Source organism: Cherax quadricarinatus, chromosome 41 (assembly GCF_038502225.1).
Source record: "Cherax quadricarinatus isolate ZL_2023a chromosome 41, ASM3850222v1, whole genome shotgun sequence".
Classification (NCBI taxonomy): domain Eukaryota; kingdom Metazoa; phylum Arthropoda; class Malacostraca; order Decapoda; family Parastacidae; genus Cherax; species Cherax quadricarinatus.
This window is the reverse complement of record NC_091332.1, coordinates 11,217,790-11,239,661: the sequence shown is the minus strand read 5'-3', so window position 1 is coordinate 11,239,661 and position 21,872 is coordinate 11,217,790. Positions and strand designations below refer to the sequence as shown.

At 40.1% G+C, this 21,872-nt stretch overlaps 2 protein-coding genes across 8 annotated transcripts in view; one reads left to right on the top strand and one right to left on the bottom strand.

Moving 5' to 3' along the window:
* IFT46 (intraflagellar transport 46) overlaps positions 1-21,872 on the bottom strand; it is a 290,653-nt gene that overhangs the window by 53,737 nt on the left and 215,044 nt on the right. The window lies entirely within an intron of this gene.
* The window catches only part of LOC128695820 (serine/threonine-protein kinase RIO3), a 40,137-nt gene that overhangs the window by 1,916 nt on the left and 16,349 nt on the right, over positions 1-21,872 (top strand). For 5 of the 7 annotated variants that reach the window (XM_070092999.1, XM_070092998.1, XM_053786690.2 and 2 more), the window contains exons 2-8: positions 5,493-5,804; positions 6,963-7,150; positions 9,677-9,786; positions 9,912-10,091; positions 11,702-11,767; positions 19,225-19,370; positions 20,210-20,348. In XM_070092999.1, coding sequence (XP_069949100.1) covers positions 5,602-5,804; positions 6,963-7,150; positions 9,677-9,786; positions 9,912-10,091; positions 11,702-11,767; positions 19,225-19,370; positions 20,210-20,348 — 1,032 coding nt within the window. In that variant the 5' untranslated portion in view covers positions 5,493-5,601. The remainder of the gene's footprint in view (positions 1-5,492; positions 5,805-6,962; positions 7,151-9,676; positions 9,787-9,911; positions 10,092-11,701; positions 11,768-19,224; positions 19,371-20,209; positions 20,349-21,872) is intronic. The other 2 variants (XM_053786692.2, XM_053786689.2) reach the window with 1 other exon arrangement.

The window sequence follows — 21,872 nt, the reverse complement described above, 5'->3', positions numbered from 1 at the left end:
AATGTGTTTGTGACAATTTGAGTACAATTTCAATACCTAATATTAGTGTCAGAACAAAAATTGGTTATGAAATGCCAAGAACTACAATAAATTGTCATTATCAGAACATAGAAATTATATAAAATATAGAAATGGGAAAAAATGGTATATCGGCAACACTTCCTCAAGCGGCAGGACTCGATGTTGCCATCAGGTGAGCATTAAGTGCCAACTTTGCATCCTCATATCTCAGTAAGTACTGACCCTATTTTTTATATTTTAATCCTATAACACTTAGAAAATTTTTCTCTTTATTTCAGTGAAAAAACAAAGATTTTTTTGTTTTTCAAAATATTCGGGGCACTGGGGGAGAGAATGTATATACAGTGGACCCTCGACTAACGCTATTAATCCGTTCCTGAGAGCTCATCGTTAGTCAAAATTATTGTTAGTCTAGTTAATTTTCCCCATAAGAAATAATGGAAATCAAATTAATCCGTGTAGGACACCCCAAAGTATGGAAAAAAAAATTGTTTTTACCACATGAAATATTAATTTTAATACACACAAACTGAAGAAGACATTCACAGTTACATGACACTTACCTTTATTGAAGATCTGGTGATGATTGTTGGGATGGGAGGAGGGAAGAGTGTTGATGGTCTTAGTGTTTAGAAGGGAAATCCCCTTCCATTAGGACTTGAGTGGCAAGTCCTTTTCTGGGGTTATTTCCCTTCCCTTTAAATCTCTCAAACCAACCTTTGCTGGCCTTAAATTCACTCGCATCACCACTAGTTGCTGGCATTTTTTCATTAAATCGTCATGCAACTTCCTAGCCTTTTCACATATGATCGCTTGAGAGATGCTATCTCCTGCTATCTGTTTTTCGTTTATCCACACCAATAACAGTCTCTCAACATCTTCGAGTACTTGCGATCTCAGTTTCAAAAACATAGTTGCACCTTTGGCAAGAACAGCTTCCTTGATTGCCGTTTTCTTGGCCACAATAGTAGCAATGGTTGATTGGGGTTTTGTGTACAACCTGGCCAGCTCGGAGACACGCACTCCACTTTCATACTTAGCAATGATCTCTTTCTTCATATCCATAGTAATTCTCACGCTTTTTGCTGTAGGGTTGGCACTAGAAGATTTCTTGGGGCCCATGGTGACTTATTTTCAAGGTGCAATCACTCGGTATCTGCTGGCATGGGAAATCTGGAAAAACAGATGGGACGTGCAACTATGACCACCCTAGAAAATGCCATGCCCATATGACAACAGGAAAATGCAAACTCCCTTCCTGTAAGCTTTTTCACCCTGAACTGTGTACCTCTTCAGTACAGGAAAGACTGTACTATAACTTAAATTGCCAGGCATACCATCTAAAGGGGACAAAAAGATACAAAACATCCAGGCCATGGGAATACCTGGGTAGCCACAGCCACTCAAGAGGGAGAGGTTTTTTAGTGCCAGGAAGGAAAAAAAACTGGCAGGAAATGGCAGAAATCGTACACCAAATCCAGTCATTCCTGGAGTGGAACCACAGTCGATGGCCTCCACTCCAAACCAACAGATACAGATACTAATGCCGGAAAAAAAATCCCCCCCCAGTACCAACAATACCACCAGTCCGATAACATTCTTCTTTGCAAATATACAGGATCTAAAGCCAGCAACAAACAACAAAATACCTTTCATCCGTGGACTGCTTGCAGAGGCAAAGGCAATATTCGCGGCTTTCACTGAGACCCACATAAAGGATCACTTGGACAACGAAATATGGATCCCAGGTTACAACCTATACAGATGTGACAGAGTGAACAGGCAAAAGGGGGGGGTTGGCCTGTACATTGCAGAGTCACTTGTTTGCACAGAACTGCTAAATGCCTCAAATGATGTAGTGGAAGTTTTAGCAGTAAAGGTCGAGAACCAAAACCTAGTCATTGTGGTAGTCTACAAGCCTCCAGATGCAACATCCCAGCAATTCCAGGAACAGCTGTTAAAAATTGACCACTGTCTGGAAAACCTTCCAGCTCCTGCACCCAACATCTTGCTCCTGGGGGATTTCAACTTAAGGCACCTAAAATGGAGGAATATAGCAAATAATATTGTTGCAGTAATAACACCAGGAGGCAGGTCTGATGAAAACTCACACTCATGCGAGCTTTTAAATCTCTGCACAAAATTCAATTTAAACCAGCAAATAATAGAGCCTACTAGACTGGAGAATACACTAGACCTCATCTTCACTAACAATGATGATCTGATAAGAAATGTCACCATATCAAAAACAATATACTCAGATCACAACATAATTGAGGTTCAGTCATGTATGCGCGGAGCCCCAGACCGACATAATGAGATTAGTCACGAGGGAGCATTCACCAAATTCAACTTCAATAACAAAAACATAAAGTGGGACCAAGTAAACCAAGTCCTAACCGATATAAGCTGGGAAGATATACTAAGCAACACAGACCCCAACTTATGCCTAGAACAGATTAACTCGGTGGCACTCGATGTATGCACAAGGCTTATTCCTCTAAGAAAAAGGAGGAGTAGATGTAAAACAGAAAGAGACAGGCGCTCCCTTTACAGGCGACGAAAAAGAATAACAGAGCGGCTAAAAGAGGTCAATATATCTGAAATGCGTAGGAAGACACTGGTCAGAGAAATAGCAAGCATCGAACTTAAGCTAAAAGAATCCTTTAGGAGTCAGGAATCGCGGGAAGAACTAAAAGCCATAAATGAAATCGAAAGAAACCCAAAGTATTTCTTCTCCTATGCCAAATCAAAATCGAGAACGTCCAGTATTGGGCCCCTACTTAAACAAGATGGGTCCTACACAGATGACAGCAAGGAAATGAGTGAGCTACTCAAGTCCCAATATGACTCAGTTTTTAGCAAGCCGCTAACCAGACTGAGAGTCGAAGATCAAAATGAATTTTTTATGAGAGAGCCACAAAATTTGATTAACACAAGCCTATCCGATGTTATCTTGATGCCAAATGACTTTGAATAGGCGATAACTCCTTGCACTCTGCCCCAGGGCCAGACTCATGGAACTCTGTGTTCATCAAGAACTGCAAGAAGCCCCTATCACGAGCCTTTTCCATCCTATGGAGAGGGAGCATGGACACGGGGGTCGTCCCACAGTTACTAAAAACAACAGACATAGCCCCACTCCACAAAGGGGGGCAGTAAAGCAACAGCAAAGAACTACAGACCAATAGCACTAACATCCCATATCATAAAAATCTTTGAAAGGGTCCTAAGAAGCAAGATCACCACCCATCTAGAAACCCATCAGTTACACAACCCAGGGCAACATGGGTTTAGAACAGGTCGCTCTTGTCTGTTTCAACTATTGGATCACTACGACAAGGTCCTAAATGCACTAGAAGACAAAAAGAATGCAGATGTAATATATACAGACTTTGCAAAAGCCTTCGACAAGTGTGACCATGGCGTAATAGCGCACAAAATACGTGCTAAAGGAATAACAGGAAAAGTTGGTCGATGGATTTATAATTTCCTCATTAACAGAACACAGAGAGTAGTCGTCAACAGAGTAAAGTCCGAGGCAGCTACGGTGAAAAGCTCTGTTCCACAAGGCACAGTACTCGCTCCCATCTTGTTCCTCATCTCATATCCGACATAGACAAGGATGTCAGCCACAGCACCGTGTCTTCCTTTGCAGATGACACCCGAATCTGCATGACAGTGTCTTCCATTGCAGACACTGCAAAGCTCCAGGCGGACATCAACCAAATCTTTCAGTGGGCTGCAGAAAACAATATGAAGTTCAACGATGAGAAATTTCAATTACTCAGATATGGTAAACATGAGGAAATTAAATCTTCATCAGAGTACAAAACAAATTCTGGCCACAAAATAGAGCGAAACACCAACGTCAAAGACCTGGGAGTGATCATGTCGGAGGATCTCACCTTCAAGGACCATAACATTGTATCAATCGCATCTGCTAGAAAAATGACAGGATGGATAATGAGAACCTTCAAAACTAGGGAGGCCAAGCCCATGATGACACTCTTCAGGTCACTTGTTCTATCTAGGCTGGAATATTGCTGCACACTAACAGCACCTTTCAAGGCAGGTGAAATTGCCGACCTAGAAAATGTACAGAGAACTTTCACGGCGCGCATAACGGAGATAAAACACCTCAATTATTGGGAGCGCTTGAGGTTCCTAAACCTGTATTCCCTGGAATGCAGGAGGGAGAGATACATGATTATATACACCTGGAAAGTCCTAGAGGGACTAGTACCGAACTTGCACACAAAAATCACTCACTACGAAAGCAAAAGACTTGGCAGACGATGCACTATCCCCCCAATGAAAAGCAGGGGTGTCACTAGCACGTTAAGAGACCATACAATAAGTGTCAGGGGCCCGAGACTGTTCAACTGCCTCCCAGCACACATAAGGGGGATTACCAACAGACCCCTGGCAGTCTTCAAGCTGGCACTGGACAAGCACCTAAAGTCAGTTCCGGATCAGCCGGGCTGTAGCTCGTACGTTGGTTTGCGTGCAGCCAGCAGCAACAGCCTGGTTGATCAGGCTCTGATCCGCCAGGAGGCCTGGTCACAGACCGGGCCGCGGGGGCGTTGACCCCCGGAACTCTCTCCAGGTAAACTCCAGGTAAACTGAAAAGGCTGTGATAACATGAAATGTTCCGATTGTATGCTTGGAAGCGACCGCGGTGGCTGGCTGGCTGGCTTGTAAACACTGGCCAGAAGTGGACGCGTCTGACGGAACAAATAGTATTGGTCGAGTTTTTTAGCGCTAGTCGAGGCAAAAATTTTGCGTTGAAATGTATTGCTAGTCGGATTTATCGTTAATCGATGCCATCGTTGGTCGAGGGTCCACTGTATACGTTTGGACTGTTTAGGGGTTAAACCATCAATATATAAAAGTTGAATAATTAAATTATTATTATTATAATCAAAAAGAAGTGCTAAACCACAAGGGTGAATAATTAAAATGTTCATGAACATTAACATCACTGTCATCTATTAATGAGGCTGAAGTCAGTAATGTACATAGCATTTGAATATTTGCAAATCACTTCTAGCTTTATTAGTTGGTATGAATAAAGTTATATTCCAGATTTTGTCTTAAACACAGCTAAACACTAATTGCCTGGTAGTATGTTGTGGTGATAATTTGCACTCCAAATTTCAATAATTTTTGTATACTATACAGTATTTTAATTTTTCATTAATAAAACAATCTGTCCTCATCTTGAATGTTGTAAACATTATTGATGTGTTTCATCAAATAGCTACAATACTTTTGTTTACTCATTCTTAGTCCCTGTAATTTGTTCAAGTACTATTATCACTAATTGTGGCTGATTTTCTTTGTGGCTAAAGTCTAACGTACGTATAAAAAATAATGTAATGTGTGTAAGGAAACACTTATTGATTTTTTTTATTACTGTATGTCATAAAATACTTAAATAACATGTCATGTGTGTATTTATATTTCAGGTAGAAAATACTGCAAGCATAGATTAATTTAATCTTAATATTTTAAGATTAAACTAAATTGGTATCAAAAGCTATTACGTATATCTAAAAGCTCTAAAACAAGATTATAATGGCTGCCTCAGCAGAATTGGCACAACCAATGCTTGAAAATCCCCCCATCTCCAACACGCTTCCTACTCCCAAACTTGCATGGGGAGGTGCTGGGATGGCTGGTGCTTGTGGAGCTGCTGCTTTAGTTTCATCTCAAAAAGAATCTTCTATATCGTTTCGCGATCTCATGTCAGAGGATGTTGCCAAGGACATACAGGAGAAGTGAGTAGTGGGCCTTGTGCTTCTAACAAAATATTCCTTTCCAGATTAGTTTAATATTTGCATTACTGTACTGTACCTTTAGTTATTACAGTAACATTATGTTGGATATACAGCATTATAAGTTAATGTATTTAATGTAAACTGATTGAAGAAGTACAGCATGATATTGTACTGTTGTTTGAATGCCTTTGTATTTTTTATCTTAAATATTCTTTTATGGAAAGGTTTAACAAAAAATTATTGCACCAGTACAAACAGATAAGCTGGAAGAACAGATATGAATCTATGCATGTATGTGAAACTAGAAAAGTGTGTGTATTACTCTACTGTAATAAGGTTGTTAGGTACATACTCTGAATTATAATATACATTATCTTCATATTTTTCTTAGCATGTATTTTTTTGCACTGTCTTCCATGTATGGTAGCCAAGTTATTACAAGCATAACTTGCTGTGTGCTGCCTAGTGAACTCTGGGTCATGATTAAATTTGTCTCGCCTTTTTGTTTGGGATTTTAACCCATTGTTTGGGCCATTTTCTACTTGACACGGGCTAGGCATGGTTGTCAGTTAAGCATGTTAAGGAAACAAGCTACTTCTGGGTCTACAGATTGGAGATTTTTTTTTTTTTTTTTTTTATCTCCAGCAATTTTTTTAACTCTTTAATTTGTTTCTAAACAGCTATTGTGAATTTCAGTAGGGACAGATTGTCTAAGTAAATAACACTCTAAATATACAGTATTTGATAGATTAAGGATCAAAGATTTTCCTTCTGGAACCTTTGTGAAGTAGAGTAATTTGATTTTTTCATTTGCATTTGTACCATCTGTAAGCTGTTAATATACTTCTAATATATGTATATACAGTGGACCCTTGACTAACAATATTAATCGGTACCCGAGAACGATTATCGTTAGTAGAGTTTTTTTAACGTTAGTCGAGGCAACATGTTAATGTTAACATGTATCATTAGTCGAATTTAACGTTAGTCGATGCCATCGTTGGTCGAGGGTCCACTGGACTGTGATTCAAAGAATTAATCTTGTACTGAATAATTTTGTACAGTAAAACTGGTCTCTGTGCAATACACATACCCTTAATTGGCATCAGATATAAGCATATGGCATTCTGATCACCTTTTCATTATATCTATTTACAGAGAAAATGAGGCATACTGTAAGTCTTTAAGTGATGATAAAAAAGACTTAGCTAATCTAATTAATCTGAAAGAATCAGAAGACACTACAGATGACCTCATCTTGGCTCAGATGCTGCAGTATGAATATGACCGTGAATATGACCAGCAATTGAACAGAGAGGAGAGACAGTACAATGGCAATTCCAAAGGTGAGAATGGGTTTTTTGATGCCACAAGTTATGATGTGGGGTCCATGAAAGATGCAAAGAATAAGCAGTTACATTTTTACAGAACAGTTGTTCATTTTCTCTCTAACCTTTTTTTCCTTTATTAAAAATTTTATATTACCATCAGTGTTGTCCCATAGTTTAGGGGTCGTGCACCAAGGCCCGCAATTTGGGGGTCGTGCACCAAGGCCCGCAATTTGGGGGTCGTGCACCAAGGCCCGCAATTTGGGGGTCGTGCACCAAGGCCCGCAATTTGGGGGTCGTGCACCAAGGCCCGCAATTTGGGGGTCGTGCACCAAGGCCCGCAATTTGGGGGTCGTGCACCAAGGCCCGCAATTTGGGGGTCGTGCACCAAGGCCCGCAATTTGGGGGTCGTGCACCAAGGCCCGCAATTTGGGGGTCGTGCACCAAGGCCCGCAATTTGGGGGTCGTGCACCAAGGCCCGCAATTTGGGGGTCGTGCACCAAGGCCCGCAATTTGGGGGTCGTGCACCAAGGCCCGCAATTTGGGGGTCGTGCACCAAGGCCCGCAATTTGGGGGTCGTGCACCAAGGCCCGCAATTTGGGGGTCGTGCACCAAGGCCCGCAATTTGGGGGTCGTGCACCAAGGCCCGCAATTTGGGGGTCGTGCACCAAGGCCCGCAATTTGGGGGTCGTGCACCAAGGCCCGCAATTTGGGGGTCGTGCACCAAGGCCCGCAATTTGGGGGTCGTGCACCAAGGCCCGCAATTTGGGGGTCGTGCACCAAGGCCCGCAATTTGGGGGTCGTGCACCAAGGCCCGCAATTTGGGGGTCGTGCACCAAGGCCCGCAATTTGGGGGTCGTGCACCAAGGCCCGCAATTTGGGGGTCGTGCACCAAGGCCCGCAATTTGGGGGTCGTGCACCAAGGCCCGCAATTTGGGGGTCGTGCACCAAGGCCCGCAATTTGGGGGTCGTGCACCAAGGCCCGCAATTTGGGGGTCGTGCACCAAGGCCCGCAATTTGGGGGTCGTGCACCAAGGCCCGCAATTTGGGGGTCGTGCACCAAGGCCCGCAATTTGGGGGTCGTGCACCAAGGCCCGCAATTTGGGGGTCGTGCACCAAGGCCCGCAATTTGGGGGTCGTGCACCAAGGCCCGCAATTTGGGGGTCGTGCACCAAGTGCACCCCGCAATTTGGGGGTCGTGCACCAAGGCCCGCAATTTGGGGGTCGTGCACCAAGGCCCGCAATTTGGGGGTCGTGCACCAAGGCCCGCAATTTGGGGGTCGTGCACCAAGGCCCGCAATTTGGGGGTCGTGCACCAAGGCCCGCAATTTGGGGGTCGTGCACCAAGGCCCGCAATTTGGGGGTCGTGCACCAAGGCCCGCAATTTGGGGGTCGTGCACCAAGGCCCGCAATTTGGGGGTCGTGCACCAAGGCCCGCAATTTGGGGGTCGTGCACCAAGGCCCGCAATTTGGGGGTCGTGCACCAAGGCCCGCAATTTGGGGGTCGTGCACCAAGGCCCGCAATTTGGGGGTCGTGCACCAAGGCCCGCAATTTGGGGGTCGTGCACCAAGGCCAGGAGTTAATTATGGGTTTCTGCACCAAGGATTAAAAAAAAAAAAACTTATTGTGATAACCCTTGTAAATAATTAAATTTATTCTTGGGTTAGGCCTCCTAATTATGCAAATTTAGGGGCTGATTGTTCTCTAAATTTAACTCTTCCATTAATAGCTTATTCTAGGATATAGAAAATGGAAGTTAGTTGTTTCTGATAGTTATTGACTTAAATATACATTTACGTTAATGGGGCAAGTGATTGACAGCAAGTGTAATGAATGCCACTTTTTATCACTTCATTGATCCTCATGGGTGTCCAAAATATTGTGAAAGTATATCAACTTTTATTGAATTTTAAATCATGTACTGTATAATTTATTTTATGTGTATCATTAATAAACCTAGGTAGTAGGTTGGTAGACAGCAACCGCCCAGGGAGGTACTACCGTCCTGCCAAGTGAGTGTAAAACGAAAGCCTGTAATTGTTTTAGATGATGGTAGGATTGCTGGTGTCCTTTTTTTCTGTCTCATAAACATGCAAGATTTCAGGTACATCTTGCTACTTCTACTTACACTTAGGTCACACTACACATACATGTACAAGCGTATATATACATACCCCTCTGGGTTTTCTTCTATTTTCTTTCTAGTTCTTGTTTATTTCCTCTTATCTCCATGGGGAAGTGGAACAGAATTCTTCCTCCGTACGCCATGCGTGTTGTAAGAGGCAGCTAAAATGCCGGGAGCAAGGGGCTAGTAACCCCTTCTCCTGTATATATTACTAAATGTAAAAGGAGAAACTTTCGTTTTTCCTTTTGGGCCACCCCGCCTCGGTGGGATATGGCCGATGTGTTGAAAGAAAGATCATTAATAAAAAAATTTGTAAATAAATTATATATATCTGTAACATGTATCGGTAATATTTCTAACATTCACTACTATATGCAGTATCTGTAGCCTTCAGTATCATTTTTTATTCACTTTTCAGTGTCTGTTTCATTCAACAAATTTAAGATTTGTCCAACATGGTATGGTCCAGACAGTGATGATGAGCTTCCAGAAGTAGATGATGAAAATAGAGCCATCGACTCTTTTGAGGTTAAAAGCTGTGACTTGTTTTTTGTTTAATACTGTAATAATAAATTTAATTGTTGGTCATGATAAAACTAGTGGAAATGCCTTCTTATTCATTTTCTAGTAACCTTATTCTTCCTATAATTCAGGAGCGAGAACGTGGGGAACCAGTTATCCCCGCATGTGGTTATGTGAAACAAGGCACAAAATTTGTAACTAAACACGATCTTAAAATATGTGGAAGAAGAAATGCTGAACGGATAATGAATCTACCACCTGGTATAAATACAGGAGATGGCGGAGGATTTGATATGAATTTACCCAATAAGGTGTGTAAACAAGTAACATTTTTTTATTAGTATATTTAGTGTGTATAAAATCATCACATTGGTCTTGTAAATTACTGTATTTTCTGGCTGTCTAGATCCCCCTTCCCTTTTTTTCCGCTTAAATTGATGGGCTATGATTTGACATTTCTGTTTGTGCCATCCAAGGATACCATTACAGCACTAGTCAGATTGATAGCATTTTGTTTACTTTCAATCTGGACTAGCATTTGTTGCTGATAAAAAATTATTAATCATATTGTAGGCAACTTGTTCCTATTGTATCTGACATGGCACACTTTATACATGCTGTCCATTCCTTCACTGTTACAGTGAGAATAGGAGGTGTCTTGGTGTGGGAAGGTTCTGAGGGTAATGCCTGCCCAGCCTTCAATGGAAAATGGAGAGCAGTGAGTAGCTGGGCATGTAGCAGATTATTATTATAATAAAAAAGAAGTGCTAAGCCACAAGGGCTATACAGCGCTGCAGCAGAGGGCTGTGGTATAGGTAGATGCAAGTTCAATCTGTTGGTGTGTTCAATCTGTTGGTGTAGAAGGGGAGGGTTGTGGTGAGGGTAGCAAGTAGCTGGTTGTGTGTTAGAGAGGGGTGTGATGTCAGTAAACTTATAACTGAGTGATCGCACATCTATCACAATTGTGTAGAGGACAGGACTCCCTGCCTCCCAATAGACAAATGTAATTATTAAATCTACTACTCTTAACTAACTCTACAAAATACCATACATGCTAAAAATAATACAAGCAAAATATTATTTTTAACTATACTGGCCCCCTCCCACCAAGGTAGGGTGACCCAAAAATAAGAGATACATTCACCAACATTCATTCAAGAACTGCATTGCCTATAGTGCACAGACATCACAACTCAATTAACCTTCTGAATTGCAACATCCCCAACTCTCCAGAGTTTACTTCATATCTCCAGGACACAAGTTTGGCTAACCAGTTTCTCTAAACTGCTTCATAAATGTTAACTTGTTTATACTAAAACAGCATGTCAGAAAATATATGTACGTATATATATTAAAACTTAAATAAAATAATTATTAAATCCACAGCTCTTGATAAATCTCGCCCAAACAAATATGAGTTCTCTGCACTTTCATAAAATGTACATACAGAAAATATGAAAGCATTTACCATAGTAAAAAACAGAACATAGTTTTTTGCAGGGAGAGGGACTTTTTATCTCTTGAAATTTAAATGGAGAGGGGAGAGGTCTGGTCCAGTTCAATCAGATGGTCCTATGGGCTTTAACCCGTAAACGGTCCAAACGTATATATACGTTTTTTCAACATTTTAAAGTATGTAAAAAAAGTAGATCTTTTTTTTTTACATTTGAAAATGTGTAAAAAAAACTTTGATCTACTTTTTTTTTTTTTTTGTTTTATTTGAAAATATGTAAAAAAAATGTAGATTTACTTTTGGAGCACTACACGTGTGAACATAGATCTGCCTGGACCATTTACGGGTTAAAATATGGTACAGAATATACTGTCTCATTTTCACAAATCATACATCTGAAAGAAATATTTCTATTGTTTGGATCTACATATAAATTAAATATATTAATTTCAAGGTTATCCATTTTAGGTATTTAACAAACTGTACCGCTCAGCCCTGACGGACATGAGAAGAAAACATCGTGTTCATGACAAGGTACTGTTATGTTAATTATGCCTTTAAATTCTTTACAAATCTGCTTTTGTGGGCTGCTGGTTTACTATTGAAGCATTGCTAGTCTGTTGTATGTAACAACAGTCTGTTGTATGTAACAACAGTCTGTTGTATGTAACAACAGTCTGTTGTATGTAACCTGGTCTTGTGTATGAGGAGCTATCAGAAAGTTTCAGATTCAAATTTTTGCTTGCTTCCTGGGTGAAATATTGTGGCAGTGTATATCACGTCTTGCAGTACACTTCCTTATGAAGTAGCTTGGTGAGTTTCAGTGCAATTTGTCATTCCATTGAGGTTAGATGGGCATGTTTTGTCATGTCAGTTGAGATTTTTTGTGTAACAATGGCATCTTTGAAAGGACAGTGACCTTGTGTGCATGTATGTATGCTTTTGTGTGTTTTGTGCTTGTTTTAGTTTGAAGCTTGGTAAAATGGCTAGTGAAACCCACAAAAAGCATCAGAAAGCATTTGGCAATGAAGCAATAAGTCAGACAGTGTTTTGAATGGCTTTCTTGAGTCAAAGCAGGACAACCGTCAGTTGAGGATGATGAACGTTAATCGTCCATCAACATTAAAAACAGACGCCAGTGTTGAAAGAGTGAGGAAGGCTATTCACGAAGATTGCCATCAGGATATCGAGGACATTGCAAGTGTTGTGGGAATTTCTTTGTCGTGTCAAAGCATTTTGACTGAAAACTTGAACATGAGGCAAATAGCTGTGAAATTTCTGACCCACTTTCTAACTCAAGACCAGAAAGACCATCACTTGGATGTTTGTTAGGGCCTCAAAAAGAGTTCAGATTGACCAAGATATTCTTTCTAAGGTGATGAAATTTGGATCTATGCCTTTGACCCAGAGACCAAGAAACAGTCTTAACAATGGAAAAAGCCCCTAATCACTCAGGCCAAAACAAAGGCATGCCATATCAAGAGCATGCTCATTTATTTTATTTTAGTCGGAATAATTCATCATGAATTTGTTCAAGCAGGGAAGACATTTAACCAAAATTTTTAAATTGAGGGTCTGAGATGTTTGAAGGAATAAATGAAAAAGGAACATTTGGCATTATGGGCTTCCAACCACTGGTTCATTCACCACGACAGTGCCCCTGCTCATGAACCAAAAACATGGCAGTCACCCCCCCCATTCCCCTCCCTACTCCCCAGATCTAGCCTTCCCTGTGACTTCTTTCTTTTTCCAAAAAATAAAAATGGCACTTGAAGAGCAGCATTTTAACAGCGAAGTGACTCGAGCAGAATCACAATCCATGATAGATGCTATGAGGAAAAAATAAGTTTCAGAAATGTTTCAAGAAGTGGCAGAGGTGCTAGGATTAGTGTATGGCCTCCCAAGGAGAATACTTTAGGGGGGAGAACTTCAGCTAGGCAATTAGGTAAGTGTATATGAGTTTTTTTTTTTTTTCAGTAGTTCTGCAACTTTTTGATAGCATCTTGTACTTCATCGAAATGCTCGCATACCTGGTGGGCTAATGCAGGCCACAACCATTCTTTTATTGTCATAATTAATTTTTTTTTTTTTCAACAGGTCGGTCGTCTCCCACCGAGGCAGGGTGACCCAAAAAAGAAAGAAAATCCCCAAAAAGAAAATACTTTCATCATCATTCAACACTTTCACCACACTCGCACATTATCACTGTTTTTGCAGAGGTGCTCAGAATACAACAGTCTAGAAGCATACACATATGAAGATACACAACATATCCCTCCAAACTGCCAATATCCCAAACCCCTCCTTTAAAGTGCAGGCATTGTACTTCCCATTTCCAGGACTCAAGTCCGACTATATGAAAATAACCGGTTTCCCTGAATCCCTTCACTAAATATTACCCTGCTCACACTCCAACAGATCGTCAGGTCCCAAGTACCATTCGTCTCCATTCACTCCTATCTAACAGGCTCACGCACGCTTGCTGGAAGTCCAAGCCCCTTGCCCACAAAACCTCCTTTACCCCCTCTCTCCAACCCTTTCGAGGACGACCCCTACCCCGCCTTCCTTCCCCTATAGATTTACTATATGCTTTCCATGTCATTCTACTTTGATCCATTCTCTCTAAATGACCAAACCACCTCAACAACCCCTCTTCTGCCCTCTGACTAATACTTATATTAACTCCACACCTTTTCCTAATTTCCACACTCCGAATTTTCTGCATAATATTTACACCACACATTGCCCTTAAACAGGACATCTCCACTGCCTCCAACCGTCTCCTCGCTGCTGCATTTACCACCCAAGCTTCACACCCATATAAGAGTGTTGGTACTACTATACTTTCATACATTCCCTTCTTTGCCTCCATAGATAACGTTTTTTTGACTCCACATATACCTCAACGCACCACTCCCCTTTTTTCCCTCATCAGTTCTATGATTAACCTCATCCTTCATAAATCCATCCGCCGACACGTCAAATCCCAAGTATCTGAAAACATTCACTTCTTCCATACTCCTCCTCCCCAATTTGATATCCAATTTTTCTTTATCTAAATCATTTGACACCCTCATCACCTTACTCTTTTCTATGTTCACTTTCAACTTTCTACCTTTACACACATTCCCAAACTCATCCACTAACCTTTGCAATTTTTCTTTAGAATCTCCCATAAGCACAGTATCATCAGCAAAAAGTAACTGTGTCAATTCCCATTTTGAATTTGATTCCCCAAAATTTAATCCCACCCCTCTCCCGAACACCCTAGCATTTACTTCCTTTACAACCCCATCTATAAATATATTAAACAACCATGGTGACATTACACATCCCTGTCTAAGACCTACTTTTACCGGGAAGTAGTCTCCCTCTCTTCTACACACCCTAACCTGAGCCTCACTATCCTCATAAAAACTTTACAGCATTTAATAACTTACCACCTATTCCATATACTTGCAACATCTGCCACATTGCTCCTCTATCCACTCTATCATATGCCTTTTCTAAATCCATAAATGCAATAAAAACTTCCCTACCTTTATCTAAATACTGTTCACATATATGCTTCAATGTAAACACTTGATCTACACATCCCCTACCCACTCTGAAACCTCCTTGCTCATCCGCAATCCTACATTCTGTCTTACCTTTAATTCTTTCAATTATAACCCTACCGTACACTTTTCCTGGTATACTCAGTAAGCTTATTCCTCTATAATTTTTACAATCTCTTTTGTCCCCTTTCCCTTTATATAAAGGGACTATACATGCTCTCCGCCACTCCCTAGGTACCTTCCCCTCTTTCATACATTTATTAAACAAAAGTACCAACCACTCCAACACTATATTCCCCCCTGCTTTTAACATTTCTGTCATGATCCCATTAGTTCCAGCTGCTTTACCCCCTTTCATTTTACGTAATGCCTCGCGTACCTCCCCCACACTTACATTCTGCTCTTCTTCACTCCTAAAAGATGGTATACCTCCCTGACGAGTGCATGAAATTACTGCCTCTGTTTCTTCCCTAACATTTAAAAGTTCCTCAAAATATTCTCGCCATCTACCTAATACCTCCATCTCCCCATCTACTAACTCCCCTACTCTGTTTTTAACTGACAAATCCATACTTTCCCTAGGCTTTCTTAACTTGTTTAACTCACTCCAAAATTTTTTCTTATTTTCATTAAAATTTCTTGACAGTTCCTCTCCCACTCTATCATCTGCTCTCCTTTTGCACTCTCTCACCACTCTCTTTACCTTTCTTTTACTCTCCATATACTCTGCTCTTCTTATAACACTTCTGCTTTGTAAAAACCTCTCATAAGCTACCTTTTTCTCTTTTATCACACCCTTTCATCATTCCACCAATCACTCCTCTTTCCTCCTGCCCCCACCCTCCTATAACCATAAACTTCTGCCCCACATTCTAATACTGCATTTTTAAAACTATTCCAACCCTCTTCAACCCCCCCACTACTCATCTTTGCACTAGCCCACCTTTCTGCCAATAGTCTCTTATATCTCACCCGAACTTCCTCCTCCCTTAGTTTATACACTTTCACCTCCCTCTTACTTGTTGTTGCCACCTTCCTCTTTTCCCATCTACCTCTTACTCTAACTGTAGCTACAACTAAATAATGATCCGATATATCAGTTGCCCCTCTATAAACATGTACATAAGAACATAAGAACGAAGGAACACTGCAGAAGGCCTAATGGCCCATGCGAGGCAGGTCCAAGTCTCCTACCGGCTTAAGCCAATGCACCCAACCTAATCAGGTCAGGTCACATTGACTTAAGGGAGGAACACGGCAACCGACCTGGTAGCACAAGCTATGAGGTCCAACTCACACCCACCCACATCCACTCATGTATTTATCCAACCTATTTTTAAAGCTACACAACGTTCTGGCCTCTATAACTGTACTCGGGAGTTTGTTCCACTCATCCACAACTCTATTACCAAACCAGTACTTTCCTATATCCTTCCTGAATCTGAATTTTTCCAACTTAAAACCATTGCTGCGAGTCCTGTCTAGGCTAGATATTTTCAGCACACTATTTACATCCCCTTTATTTATTCCTGTCTTCCATTTATACACTTCAATCATATCCCCCCTAATTCTACGTCTTTCTAGAGATTGCAGATTCAGGGCCCTTAGTCTATCCTCATAGGGAAGGTTTCTGATACATGGGATCAACTTTGTCATCCTCCTTTGTACATTTTCCAGAGAATTTATGTCCATTCTGTAATACGGTGACCAAAACTGTGCAGCATAATCTAAATGAGGCCTAACCAAGGATGTATAGAGTTGAAGAACAACCTGAGGACTCCTATTATTTATGCTTCTTGATATGAAGCCAAGGATTCTATTAGCTTTATTGCGAACACTTATGCACTGTTGTCTTGGTTTCAGATTACTGCTAACCAGAACTCCTAAATCTTTTTCGCAATCCTGGAGCCTACCCATCAACCTTTTATCCACCAATACATAATCTAATAAACTACTTTCATTACGTGCTACATCATACCTTGTATATTTATTTATCCTCTTTTTCATAAAATATGTATTACTTATTACCAAATCTCTTTCTACACATAGCTCAATTAAAGGCTCCCCATTTACATTTACCCCTGGCACCCCAAATTTACCTACTATGCCCTCCATAACATTTTTACCCACTTTAGCATTGAAATCCCCAACCACCATTACTCTCACACTTGATTCAAAACTCCCCACGCATTCACTCGACATTTCCCAAAATCTCTCTCTCTCTCCTCTACACTTCTCTCTTCTCCAGGTGCATACACGCTTATTATAATCCACTTTTCACATCCAATCTTTATTTTACTCCACATAATCCTTGAATTAATACATTTATAGTCCCTCTTTTCCTGCCATAGCTTATCCTTCAACATTATTGCTACTCCTTTAGCTCTAACTCTATTTGAAACCCCTGACCTAATCCCATTTATTCCTCTTCACTGAAACTCTCCCACCCTCTTCAGCTTTGTTTCACTTAAAGCCAGGACATCCAGCTTCTTCTCATTCATAACATCCACAATCATCTCTTTCTTATCATCTGCACAACATCCACGCACATTCAGACTTCCCACTTTGACAATTTTCTTCTTATTCTTTTTAGTAATCTTTACAGGAAAAGGGGTTACTAGCCCATTGTTCCCGGCATTTTAGTTGACTTTTACAACACGCATGGCTTACGGAGGAAAGATTCTTATTCCACTTCCCCATGGATATAAAAGGAAAAGTAATAAGACCAAGAACTATTAAGATAAAATCAAAGAAAACTCAGATGAGTGTGTATAAATAAATGTGTACATGTATGTGTAGTGTGACCTAAGTGTAAGTAGAAGTAGCAAGACATACCTGTAATCTTGCATATTTATGAGACAGACAAAAGACATCAGCAATCCTACCATCATGTAAAACAATCACAGGCTTTCATTTTACACTCACTTGCCAGGACGGTAGTACCTCCCTGGGTGGTTGCTGTCTACCAACCTACTACCTACAAAATTAATGTTCATGTTTATTTCCAATATTTATGTTTAATATCCAAATACAAGTTCAGTATACAGAAGGGCCCTGCATATACAACACCTATTTTTGGCATTCCTCATTTTTGTTCACTTTGATTTGAGCTATAGGTTACTATTGCTGGTGGGTGGAACATAATGAACAGTGGCTCAATTTGAAGCCAACAAAAATGTGGATCACCGGAAAGAAGGTACTGTATATGCAGGGCCAGCTCATTAATATCATTTAAACTGTAGTTTCCAATTTACACTTAAAATTATCAAAGAATTGTATCACTTACTTGACCCAAGTTAACTGGTATTTTGTTCTGAACTAATATTTCTTATCTTCCTATTATTATAGAACTTACTTTCCTAAAGTATCTTGTTAGCAAAGAAGACCCCATGTAGCTCTGTTTGAAAAATAACTTCAGTATCCTGTATGCTGTCATGGAACCTATTCAGTATGTAACCCCCCTGCTTTCCTTATGCATGATATTGTCTACCCATCACAACTTCCCTCTTTCTGACTTGACATTTGTTTTTCTTACATCACTGTAATAGTACCATATCTTTGGCTTACTCTTCTCTCGTGTATCTTCCATACATCGTCATTTTTCCTATTGGCTACTTCAACCACTTATTATTTCTTGCATAATTATTTTCAACAGCCAGAATTTTAGTCATGTCAGTGTTCCACTCCCATAGATTAAGGTTTGAAGGAATATGTATACTGACAATTCTTTTTCACATATATATAATTATCTCTGGCTTCATAATCACTAGGAATTATATTGCTCTTCTTTATACTGTATGTAACTTTAGTCGTTCTACATTACACGACCCTGAAACACACTGATGAACTGCAACAGAACACCTAGGCACAGTAGAAAATTAATTCTTAACAGTCTCATGCATACAGTGTCATGTACAGCATATGTTCCTGAGGACATGTTCTTGTGACCTTAGGAATATCTTTTCGATTACAGGAGTTCCACTTGCTACACATTGAACTTTTCAAATTTAAATTTTTCCCCAATGAACTTGCCATATCCCACTGAGACAGAGTGACCTAAAAAAGAAAAACTTAAGTTGTTCTTTTTTAAATTTAGTGTTGCCAGGAGAAGGGGTTACTAACCCCTTGCTCCTGGCATTTTAGCCGCCTCTTACAACACGCATGGCTTATGGAGGAAGAATTCTTTTCCACTTCCCAATGGAGAAAATTCTGTAAAGGTTTTGGCATTTTTTCTAGTAAAAGCACCTTGGGAGTAGGGGAGTGGTGAGAAAAATAACTCTCATATATGTAGTTTTTATTTTTCTTTATTCTAACCTAACCCCTTCCTCATTAATTCAGCTATTGGAGTGTATACTGTAATTGCAGTGTGTAACATGTTTAAATATATATAATTTTAAACATAGATGCTTACCTGGATTCTGTTATATCTTTAAGGTGGAGAAAGCAACGTCCGAAATGGCTCTTGACCCCAAAACTCGTCTTGTGATATTCAAGTTGGTTAACAATGCTGTCCTGGAATCTGTTAATGGTATTATAAGCACAGGAAAAGAGGCTGTTATCTTTCATGCTCAGCTTGGAGAGTAAGTAAAATAAAAAAAAATTCCAAATAGGAAGAAAATTTATTTATTCAAGCACTATCTCAGTTTCTCTTTGACTGTCCTTACACTGTAGCTCATTAAGCTGAAACACATCTTGAGTAAATGTTCTTGCTTGAGTTTTGGACAGGGTAAGGGAAGTAGTAGTTCCCTGCACTTAAAACTTGGTTAGTGATGTCATGATTCAGTAGCTAAGATTAGCAGTGATGTCTGTGCCTTTCTGGAAAGGGAGCCAGAGCCAGAGTGGGAAATTGTCAGTAAGGATAAAGGTTTTGAAAGAACTTGTTTCTTTGCTAATACAGTAGTACCTATACCTCTCGCAAAATTAAGTACTTTATAATATACTTGACATTAGATTGTAACAGTAAGCTCTCGTATAAAGCTCTTCCATATAGCAAATGTTTTTTTTTTTTTTTTTTGTAAATACAATTGAAAATGTGCATTGAAAATTGAATTGCACATGAAAAAACCTTCATAGTACATGCTGCTAGTATTCAGTCTTGGGTGTACTTTTTTCAACTGCATTTGCCAAAAAATTGCACTAGTTAGAATAACTTCATAAGAGAACTCACTTTTTTTTTAAAAACACAGCCATTTCCCACTGAGGCAGGGGTGACCCAAAAAAAATGAAAAACTTTCATCACTCACTCACTCCATCACTGTCTTGTCAGAGGTGTGCAGATAATATAACTTACTGTTTACTAAAATATTACAAACATTACAGTTTTGTAATGTTGCTACAGTTCTCTAAAACTCAGATATTTTTTAAGATGTTTTTTCCTGGAAGCTTGAGAAAAGATTACAGGTCATTTTTCTTTCTCCAGGAATGAGGATAAAACTGCTCCTGAAGATTGTGCTGTGAAGGTGTTCAAGACTACCTTGACAGACTTCAAGACACGAGAGCGTTACATAAGAGACGACTACCGGTTCAAAGACAGGATGACGAAAAACAATACTCAGAAGGTTTGTTATTTTGTGTAGCCTAATGTTTGATAGTCATTATCTTGACTAAGATAGTGAATAATTTTTCTTAAGTTTGAAATTACATGTATATGCTTGGGAAGTGAAAGTCTATGAATGAAATTTAATGTTGGTGATTGTAAAGTTGGAAAAGTGAGTTTGAAGTGTTAGTCAAGAATGAACTGATGTTATTTTGGCAATAGTTCAACAAAGATTCCCAGTCATGATCAAGGAGATTAAGCTTTATAAGAAATTGGCAGATTTTATTAATGTGTCAGGTTGGATTAAATTGAGCTGTTGGAGTGTGAGCAGGGTAATATTTAGTGAAGGGATTCAGGGAAACTGGTTATTTTTATATAGCCGGACTCGAGTACTGGAAATGGGAGGTACAATGCCTGCACTTTAAAGGAGGGGTTTGGGATATTGGGAGTTCCTACCTTGTCTCGCACAACATACTAAACCCCTGTCAGTTTGGATTCAGGAATGATAAAAGTACAAATGATGCTATTATGCACATGCTAGAACTAATATACACTGCTCTTGAGAAGAAAGTCCCGCTGGGAATCTTCATTGATTTATGTAAAGCTTTTGATACTGTCGACCATGATTTGCTGCACATTAAATTAACACACTATGGTATAAGAGGGCACTCCCTCAACTACCTGAAGTCATACCTTAGTAACAGAAGCCAATACTGTATTTGTACACAAATGGAGCAAACTCTTCCACTCAGTCACAGTCGGTGTTCCACAAGGAAGTGTCCTTGGCCCACTCCTCTTTCTCATTTATATCAGTGACCTACCAAATGCAACACAACTACTCAGACCCATATTTTTTGGAGATGACACTACATACGTCTTCTCTCGCCCAAACCCAGTCATACTGGCCAACACTGTTAATGCCGAATTGCAGAAAATACCTACCTGGATGATGACTAATAAGCTTACCTGTTTCATTCAGTTTAGAAACAGCTGCAAATGTTCCACTTAACATAATGCTAAATGGATTACCCATCACAAGACTCAGAGAGGGAAAATTCCTAGGAATCCACCTTGACAGTAGCCTCAAATTCCAGACACATACAACAAAATTCCAAGAAAATCTATAAGACAGTAGGCATACTATCAAAGATACAGTACTTTGTTCCACAATCAGCTCTCCTTGCACCGTATCATTCACTCGTCTACCCTTATCATGACCCTTGTGCATGACGATCAACAACATTAAATCACCTAAGGCCACTAATAACCCAGCAAAAGGCTGCAGTCTGAATAACAAATTCCCACTCCTGACAACATACTCCACCAATACATTATTCAAGTCTAAAACTGCTCACCGTAAAGAACATCCATACTTGCTCATGTGCCTAATACATACATAGAACACTACACTCAAACTCCTCCTCACCAACCTTAACAGGTCACACAACCATAACACAAGACACGGATCTCTTTTTGACATACCCTGTGTCCATATCACACTGTGTAAAAACTCTATGCCCATAAAGGGCCCCAAAATTTGGAATTC